General features: G+C 53.6%; 1 protein-coding gene across 1 annotated transcript; it reads right to left on the bottom strand.

The window, feature by feature from the left end:
* Positions 1–1,171: 1,171 nt before the first annotated feature.
* On the bottom strand, positions 1,172–9,848 carry lnx1 (ligand of numb-protein X 1). Its single transcript, XM_062455809.1, is given in 13 exon segments — positions 1,172–3,208; positions 3,322–3,480; positions 3,619–3,877; positions 4,714–4,891; positions 5,792–5,832; positions 5,835–5,885; positions 5,888–5,924; positions 6,612–6,862; positions 6,925–7,051; positions 7,430–7,650; positions 8,499–8,642; positions 9,414–9,534; positions 9,536–9,848. Coding segments are annotated over 13 exon segments (1,938 nt in total). The 5' UTR covers positions 9,749–9,848; the 3' UTR covers positions 1,172–3,072.
* Positions 9,849–10,279: the final 431 nt, after the last annotated feature.

Genomic DNA, 10,279 nt, shown 5'->3' with positions numbered 1-10,279 from the left:
CTGGGCTTCATCTACTCATGCAGACACACACACACTCTCTCACTCATACACTCACACACACACACACACACGCACACACAGAATACATAAATACTCACTAAGTTTTCACTATAGAAATTCCCACACACACTCGAACGCAAACAGGCAGAGGTTTCTGACAGCCTCCTTTTCAAATGACTGTATTGATTATTTGACCAGAGGTACAGTCATACAACCAGACAGACTGTAGGTACAGTCATTCAACCAGACAGACTATGTACAGTGTAGGTACAGTCACAGACAGACTGTAGGTACAGTCATTCAACCAGACAGACTATGTACAGTGTAGGTACAGTCACAATCAGATAGACTGTAGGTACAGTCATTCAACCAGACAGACTGTAGGTACAGTCATTCAACCAGACAAACTGTAGGTACAGTGTAGGTACAGTCATACACTCAGACAGACTGAAGGTACAGTCATTCAACCAGACAAACTGTAGGTACAGTGTAGGTACAGTTATGCAATCAGACAGACTGTAGGTACAGTGTAGGTACTGTCATACACTCAGACTGTAGGTACAGTCATTCAACCAGACACTGTAGGTACAGTCATACACTCAGACAGACTGTAGGTACACATTCAACCAGACAAACTGTAGGTACAGTCAGAACAGACAGGTATGACTGTACCAACTGAATCTACAGTTAGATAGACTATAGTGGGAGACACACAAGCCCCAGCTTTCCAACTGAAACACACAAACCAAGATGAGCCAATGATGAGCCCTCTGCAGACCAGGAGAACCAATCAGGAGCAGCCAAGTGACTTTGTGTTCCCCTGGTTGGCCAACAGCAGGCCTGGGTGTGGCCAGGGGCAGACAAGACTGCCCCCCCCACCTCATTTCAGTTTGTTTTTAAGACGTGAACCCAGAGAAGGGTTACTGTGTACGTTGTATGCAGAGTTTGTGTTGTCCCACCTGAGTGGTGTTCCTTTAGTTGAGTTGAAGGAATTTGTTTGGATAAAGCATCTGTGTGAATGTGACTGGGCTTCATCTACTCATGCAGACACACACACACTCTCTCACTCATACACTCACACACACACACACACACACACACAGAATACATAAATACTCACTAAGTTTTCACTATAGAAATTCCCACACACACTCGAACGCAAACAGGCAGAGGTTTCTGACAGCCTCCTTTTCAAATGACTTTATTGATTATTTGACCAGAGGTACAGTCATACAACCAGACAGACTGTAGGTACAGTCATTCAACCAGACAGACTATGTACAGTGTAGGTACAGTCACAGACAGACTGTAGGTACAGTCATTCAACCAGACAGACTATGTACAGTGTAGGTACAGTCACAATCAGATAGACTGTAGGTACAGTCATTCAACCAGACAGACTGTAGGTACAGTCATTCAACCAGACAGACTATGTACAGTGTAGGTACAGTCATTCAACCAGACAAACTGTAGGTACAGTGTAGGTACAGTCATACACTCAGACAGACTGAAGGTACAGTCATTCAACCAGACAAACTAGGTACAGTGTAGGTACAGTTATGCAATCAGACAGACTGTAGGTACAGTGTAGGTACTGTCATACACTCAGACTGTAGGTACAGTCATTCAACCAGACACTGTAGGTACAGTCATACACTCAGACAGACTGTAGGTACACATTCAACCAGACAAACTGTAGGTACAGTCAGAACAGACAGGTATGACTGTACCAAATGAAGCTTGCGCAAGTTCAGTCAGGCAAGACCGATCTCTGCACTCGGGTTTAATCGTAGTGTACACTTCTCACTCCCCCCGCTAAGAACGCCCTACCTTCCCCCCGTTTCCCTGGACGGGCGGTCACTAGGGTTCAGGTCGATTAGCGCTCCCGCTATCAATTAATGGTGTCACATGATCCGTGCCTTTAAATATGATTCTCTCCCTCTGTAGTTTGTCCATGCTATCAAGTGCGCGACCCTCCACCACCCCGTTGCCGCCCGGTTCCTGTCTCAGTCTTCGGCTCGATTGGTCGTCGGCTGCCGCCACCGCCACCAGTGTCTGGACTCCGTGGGGGATTCTTCTTCGGGCGTTGGGCAGGCGCCCGTTGATCCATATAATTCCCCGTGGGGTTCAAGCTCCAAACACCTTAGTACATTTATTAGTCTGTAATAAACATCTTTCACTCATCCCAGGTCTCTCCTGATTGAACTGAATCTACAGTTAGATAGACTATAGTGGGAGACACACAAGCCCCAGCTTTCCAACTGAAACACACAAACCAAGTCAGCTAAGATTTTTCTTCTCAAAAGTAGTAAAATCATTAAGGCCTCCACAACGTCACCTTAACATCACTCATAACAGATGATGAACACATTTTACTTGTATTTAGTTTTTTCTATATTTTATCACCAACGTTTTGTCTAATTTAGCAACAGCTTCCGAAAACAAAACTATGTGCACACAAAGATTACTTGGCAGAGTGTCATCAGGCCATGGACCACCATCATCAGCACAAACAGAACCAAGCCATGAAACCAAACAGAAACATAGTACAAGTGCTTGAATCACTACATTTTAGACACCCAACATTTACAGTAAATAAATGTAAGTCCCAACTAAATGCATACTATAACATACAACTACAGTAATTGGCAATGTGTCCCTACCCCCTCGCCCCGCCCCCCACCCTTAACCCCGCCCGCCAATCCTTCCTGTGTGCAGTCCGAGGACAACCCTTTTGTCCAATCCAATTGCTCCCTGCGTTGGGGGAGGGCAATACAGCAACAACCCACAGCACCCTGTTCCTGAGGGGATATGTCAAGTCACATGGTTTGCCCCTCCCCAATCCTGGCAAATTCAGTTGTCCATCAGGAGTCAGGGTTCCATAGCAACATCTCCAAGCCCCTCCCCCCAGTGGTGTGTTAGACCAGAGGGGCAGGTCTCCAAGGGGGTGGGGGGTGGGGGAGTTTCAGGAGGTGAGGCATCCATGGGAGCTGTGCTCCAGGGTGTCTCGGACGTGGGGTTACAGGTGTCTCTGGGGGGCGTGTCTCCAGGGGGCGTGTCTCTGGGGCGGGGCTACAGCAGGCTCCCGGGCCAGGAGACGATGGTCAGGGTGATCCGTCCCCTCAGCTCCTTCAGCAGTCTGACCAGCGCCGTGTGGGTCATCCCCCACGTGTTCTTACTGTTCACCTCCAGCAGGATGTCCCCACACCTGCACGCACACATACACACACACACTGAATTGACATTGTGGCTAGTGCGACAGGCAGAGCAAACGTGTCAGAGCGGCATGGCACCCTGCGGCGTGGGGGGGGCGGGGCTTACCGTATGCGCCCGTCATTGTAGGCGGGCGTTCCCTCCACGATGGAGCGGATGAAAAAGGACTGGTTGCAGTTGACCTCCTCCTGACCCCCCACGATGCTGAACCCCAGGCTGCCCGCCGTGTTGCGGCGCAGGACGATGTCCTTGCAGCAGTACAGGTGCCTGGACACACACAGGAAGTGAGTCAGACAAACAGGAAGTGAGTCTGACGCACTGGGAGAGCTGAGACTGAGGAGGAGGAGGAGGAGGGAGGACAGAGAGGAGGAGGGAGAAGGAGAGCAGAGCGGCAGGGTGCCTCACCTGGGAAGCTGCAGCCAGGACACCCAGAGGGGGGAGTGGTCTTCGCTGGCCAGGGGGCGCTTGGTGCCCTCGGTGGGGGAGGGGGTGAGGCAGGGGGGGGAGGGGGTGAGGCAGGGGCCGTCCAGCGGGCTCTCCTGCAAGGGGTGCATCTCCAGCACCTTCAGCACCACGGGGGACGAGGTGTTCTTCAGGTTGGTTACCGCCTCCCCCCTCGTCACCCCCGTCAGCTCCACGCCGTTCACACTCAGCAGGATGTCACCTGGGGGCGGGGGAGAGGGGGGGGGGGATGAGAGGGGAGTGTTACCCCGGCAACGTCTTTCACGAAGACAACTTCACAGGACTTCAAGGACTCGTCCCTGTGTTGAATATTCAGTAGCCTCCCGCAAGAGAACAAAGAAACAGCTGCACACTGGACACCTCCACACACACACACACACACACACACACACCTGCTCACTGGACACCTCCCTGGTAATCACACACACACAACTTCTCACACACACACAACACACATACACCTGTGCATACACACACACTCACAGACAGACAGCGACGCTACATACCCTGATTTGACTGTCTGTGTGTGTATGTGAGAGTGTGTCTGCATGTGGATGTGTGTGTGTGTGTGTGTCTCCAGCAGAGCTGTGTTTCAGACCTGACTGCTCCAGCATAATGAGCTGATCAGCTACTGCCTGCTGGTCTCCTGGAACCATCACTTCAGAGGGATGTGTTGTTTGTGTGTGTGTGTGTGTGTGTGTACTTGTGCGTGTGTGTGTCTCTATTAGTAGTTCTCTGATCCACAGCCCATGTGTGTGCTCTGCAGGATAAACAAGTTCATTAATAAAACAAGAGTGTTTGCGTCTGTCAACAAGCCTGATCTACACCCGCACACAGACACAAATGCCACGCAACACTGAACACCGACAACGCCTGTCTCTGAGTGTGTGTGTGACATTCAGGGTGTGTGTATGTTTGGTTCTGTAGCAAGGTGTGTCTGCTGTGTTAATGCGTGAGGGTTAGTATGTGTCGGTGTGCGTGTGGGATAGCGTGTGTGTGGATCTGTATATGTCTGTGTGTGTGTGTGTGTGTGTGTACCTTTGCGTATGGAGCCCTCCTGTCCCACCACCCCGCTGGCGTCCACGTTGGTGACATAGACCGGCAGGTCCCAGCCCCGGCTGGACACGCCCCCTGCCACCGTCATACCCAGAGACTCGTGGGGCAGTTTGGACAGGGTCACTGTCTTCTCGTAGCAGCCCGGCTTCTCACACGAGTCCTGGGGTTAGGGGGGGGGGGGGGTTACCATGGTGACAAGTCAGTGTGTGAGTCCTGTGTTTGTGTGTGCTTGTGTGAGTTTGCGAGTATACATGTATGCATGTGATTGTGTGTGAGTGAGTCACAGTGAGGGGGTTGCTGTGAGTAACAACTCTACGAAGTGCTGCATTCACACCTTCTGCTCACAGTCACATGACCACAGGACGCCACACCGGCCTGACCGCTGCTGCTAGAGCATGTGTGTGTGTGTCTCTCTAAATGTGTGAGTGTGTGTGTGTCTCTAGATGTGTGAGTCTGTGTGTCTCTCTAGATGTGTGAGTGTGTGTGTATTTCTAGATATGTGAGTTTGCGGGTCTCTCTCTCTCTAATTGTGTGTGTCTTTCTCAATGTGTGTGTGTGTGACTCCAGACAGAGAGAGATCTTCTGTTCAGGTCTGAGATTAGAACGTAATCCACTATCCAACATCATCTCCTGTCTTCCACTAAGCCTCTTTATCTCCAGTACAGTCACTGGCCCTCTGTAGTGTCTCCTGCTCCCAACTCTCTCCATTCGGTCTCAACATCTCTTAATCTCGCTCTGCCGCTTTGAAGTGTGCGGCTCGTCAGACTAGCTTCCCCTCCGCCTCTCAGACGGAGGATCCAGAAGGGAAGAGATTAGAACAAGGGAAGGTGTCTGCTCGGATAATGAGCCGCAGGAAATCTCGATTTAGTTCAGAGGATGAATCACGGGGGAGAGGGGGGGAGGGAGAGGGGAGAGAACGAGAAAGGGGAGGGGAGAAGCAAGCAGAGGGGGGGGGGGGGAGAAGAGGGGAGAGAACAGGAGAGCAGGGGAGGGGAGAAGAAGAGAGGAGAGAACAGGAGATCGGGATGGGGGGGTGCAGGGATGGAGGAGTGTGCCTCACCAGCAGGGTGTGCTCCATGTCTACAGGTGAGTAGGGGGGGGTCCCTCCAGTGCCCAGGGGGGCTCTTGCAGCAGGTCTGGGGGGGCTGGCACACCTGACGAGACACCAGGAAGTGGACGCGCTCCTCGCTGGCCTGCAGGGAAGCACCAGAGAACAGATCAGAACCACACACACACACTAACACACACACACACAGACTTTTCTCCAGCTCAGTGAGGCAGCCTGTGATACAGTATGCGTTGAAGTCTCTCTCTCTAAACTGCCAGTCCACCCACTCACCATACTGAGTCATTATCACACACTCCCAGTCACACACATGCACACACACCACATCCCACTTGCAGAGAGTCTCTGGGTGGCAGGGCATACTCCTTCATTAAACCAGCCCAGCTCATTAGCCAACTCGTTAGCTCCTTAATTTGACTAATTTCATCTCCCTGATAGAAGCGTTCCAGCGGAGGGCGGCCATCTTGGATCCACTGAGCCAGCCAATCAGCTCCCTCACACACACACACACACTACCCGGGAACAGCCGAACCAAGCACAGACTCACCACCACCGACTGCAATTAACCACAATTACTGCAATTAAGCACAATGAAAGGAAATGAACCATATTTCCCCTCACAGTCAACCACAAGGAACCAGAACCATGAAGCAGCCAGCCCCAATTATCCAGAATCCCCCACAGTCTTTCCCTGTCAGACCAGGACCAGGACCAGGATGTCTGTAATCAGACTATCCAAACCCCCTTCCCCCCCCCCCCCCCCCTTCCTTCCCCCCTCCCCCTCCCCCTTCCTCCCCCCCCCCCTCCCCCTCACCTGTATGAGCAGCGCGGCGTGCTCGGGCGCCCCGTAACGCAGGTCGTGCCCGTTGATGGCGAGCACGCGGTCGTTGACGCACAGCTGGCTGTCGCGCTCGGCCAGGCCGCCCTCCAGCAGGTGGAAGACGAACACACCGTGCTCGTCTGGCCGCCGCACCAGCTTGATTCCCAGCTGCTCTTCCGGCGCGCTCTTACTCAGCACCACGCGCAGGCTGTCGTCCCTCTGGCCGGGGGCGGGGCCGGGAGGGGGGCCGAGGCGGGGGCGGAGGGGTAGGAGGCCCCTCCCGCCTCCCCGCCAGCGGCGTCGTGGGCGTGGCCGCGGGCCCGGTAGCGGTGGCGCTGCTCGCGGAGCACGGTGAGGCGCAGGAGTGAGCAGGGCTGCTTCAGGGGTGGCGAGGGCGAAGCAGTGGGGAACGTGCTGATGTCGATGCCGTTCACCTGGGGGGGGGGTGGTATAAACGGAGTTAATGACACACGTAGACCCCTCCCCCCAACACACACACACCTCTCTCGCATACACAACTCCCTCTCTCTCTCTCTCTCTCTCTCTCTTTCTCTCTCGCTCTCTCTCTCTCTCTCTCTCTCTCTCTCTCTCTCTCTCTCTCTCTCTCTCTCTCTCTCTCTCACACTCTCTGTCTCTCTCTCCTTCTCTCTCTCTCTCTCTCTCTCTCTCTCTCTCTCTCTCTCTCTCTCTCTGTCTCTCTGACACACACACACACACCTCTCGCTCTCTCTCTCTCTCACACACACACACACACACACACACACACACACACACACACACACACACACACACACCTCTCCACCCCTCCCCACCTTGAGGATCATGTCTCCAGGCAGCAGTCGTCCGTCGCGGGCGATCACCCCCTCCCGGTAGATGTCCTGGATGAGGATGCGGACCAGCGGCGTCTCGCTGCCCCCGACGATGCTGATGGCGAGGGGCTCGGCGGGGTCGGCCCTTGTGATCTTGATGCTGGTGATCTCGCCGTCCGGGATCAGGTGGTGCAGCTGAGGGAGGAGCAGCACTGGGGTGGGGGGGGGGGGGAGGAGGCAGGGTAGTCAAAACACAACACACTCTTATTCACACTTCCAGAATGAAATACAACACACTCACTCACACGCACACACTCTGCTTGCACCGCCCCCCCCCCGCCCTCTGGCCAGACTGTATCCCCACTCTGCAGTTTCTCTGCTTCAGAGTCAATATTTCCTCTTCATCACCACAGACACAAGTCAGACTGTTACACAACCTCGGTCTCTCTCCTCCTCTCTCTCTCTCTTTCTCTCCTCCTCCCCCTCCTCTCTCTCTCTCTCTTTCTCTCCTCCTCCCCCTCCTCCTCTCTCTCTCTCTCTCTCTCTCTCTCTCTCTTTCTCTCCTCCTCCCCCCTCCTCCTCTCTCTCTCTCTTTCTCTCCTCCTCCCCCCTCCTCTCTCTCTCTCTCTCTCTCTCTCTCTCTCTCTAGTCTCAAGCTCATCTCTCTTCTTCTCTTTTCTCCCCCCCCTCCTCCCCTCCTATCTGATTGACCAGAGGACTTTATGCAATCTGCAGATGAATTATTAAAGCATCATATGCTGCAGTTACACTAAGGGATCCAGCCCTGTAACTCTGCACACAAACACAGACACACACATAAATACCACACACTCTACAGGGAATCAGTGAAAGTGCAGACGCAGCACAGCAAGCAGTGACATCATAGCACCAGACCCTACTCTCGCCAACAAACCTGGCAACACAAAGGACACACACACATGCTCGCTAACAGACGCATGTGACACACACCCCACCCACCCACACATGCGCAACAAACATACACATCCCTCATCACCCAATACCCCCCCCCCCCCCATACACACACACGCAGGACACGGTACCTTCGGGCGTGTGCTGGCGTTCCTGACGTTGTCCCGCTCCTCCGTGGTCTCGTTGGAGACGGCGTTCCCGCTCTTGGTTCTGCGCAGCACGCTGAACGCTCGGTTCAGACGCCGGAACGAGCGGCTCCGCACAGAGCTGCGGTCAAAACTGCGGACTGCGGACAGCAAGAGGGGAGGGGGTGGAGGTCAGGAACAGCCTGGGGATTGCTAGCACCCTCCTAGCACCCCTGCTGTCCCTGCTAGCATTCTTGTGAGAATCCATGCTAGCAGCATAGCCCTGCTCACAGGGGGAGGGGGAAGGGGGGAGGGTGTTGAGGTTGGGATGGATGAGTTTGTGGAGGAGTGACCTTCTCATTCAGTATTATTCATTATGCCCCCCCCCCTCTCTCTCTCTCTCTCTCTCTCTCTCTCTCTCTCTCTCTCTCTCTCTCTCTCTCTCTCTCTCTCTCTCTCTCTCTCTCTCTCTCTCTCTCTCTCTCTCTCTCTCCTTCCTCTCCCTCTGTCTGTCCTTCCTTCCTCTTTCTCTTCCCCCATCTCTCCTCTCCACCACTCACCACTCCACCTCTCCTCTTCTCTCTTCTCTCTACCTGTCCTCTCCTTTCTCCTCTTTCTCCCTCTCTCCCGTTCCCCTTCTCTCCCTCAGTCCAGGCATGTTATGGATTGGTAAAGCAAGATGATACCCTAATTGGATAACAGGGCTCCTATCAGAGATCATTAGTGGTACAAACACAGTGAAAATGGCAGGGCTGGAGGTGATGTGTGGGTGCGTGGGTGTATATGTGTGTGTGTGTGTGCAGTATCTATGGGACTGAGACCCTATGGAAGTCTGACTAGAAACCTTCTCTGGCTCACTGCTCTATATCGATTTTCAATCTGTCACACTGACAAACAGCTACACACACACTCTCACACACATACACACTCACTCTTCTTGGTGCTAGTTGCGTGCTGTCAGGCTGTGGTGCTTCCTGATTGGCTGTTGTCCTCCATGTTGGGGTCGAAGGCGGGGTTAACCAGGCCGGGCTCGTCTGATAGGAGGGCCACGGCCAGAGGCAGGGCCGTCATTGGCCAGCGTGGCGAGGGTAAGCTCTGAGGTGCTGTCAGTGCACTCCCCCTCCTGTGAGCGTCGCTTCCTGTCTGCGGAGAGGCCATAATGGGACGCCCCCTTACACCTGCACACACACACACAAGAGACAAGATGTGAAGAATGAAATAAGATGGAGGACAGACTGTTTCCCACAAGTGTCTGTGTGCGATGCATCTATATGTGTGCGTGTATGGGTGTGTGTGCTGAGTGCATGTGTATGTGTAATGTGTGTGTGATGTCTCCATGCATGTGTCTATCTCTGTCTCCCACACAAGTTTGTCACACAGCAGGAGGAGATACACACACACACACACACACACACACACACACTCCTCCAGAACACCTTGTACAGGGAAGCAGGAAGGAGGTCTGACGCTGAGGTCATTGATTTAACTGAATGTGGAACCAGATGGACCCGCATCGACCAGTCAGGCTAAAGTAAAGGAGCTCTGGTTGGTGGTGGATGGGCGGGAGGGGGGATTGAGGGGGTAGAAGGAGGAGGGAAGAGGGGGGAGGTGAAGGGGGTGGGCTAATGGGGGAGGAGGGGGGAGGACGGGGTGTGGAGCGAGGGGCATCCACATGCCACTCACTATCAATTAGACAAATGAAAATCCACACAACTCTAGCACATTCTGCGACCAGACTGCACTCCCAAACACCCTCTCTATGACCAGGGAGGATTTATAGCACTCTTGCGCACGCACG

Source organism: Osmerus eperlanus, unplaced genomic scaffold, assembly GCF_963692335.1.
Source record: "Osmerus eperlanus unplaced genomic scaffold, fOsmEpe2.1 SCAFFOLD_168, whole genome shotgun sequence".
Lineage (NCBI taxonomy): Eukaryota > Metazoa > Chordata > Actinopteri > Osmeriformes > Osmeridae > Osmerus > Osmerus eperlanus.
The sequence above is the reverse complement of the archived record's forward strand: the minus strand, read 5'-3'. Positions and strand labels throughout refer to the sequence as shown.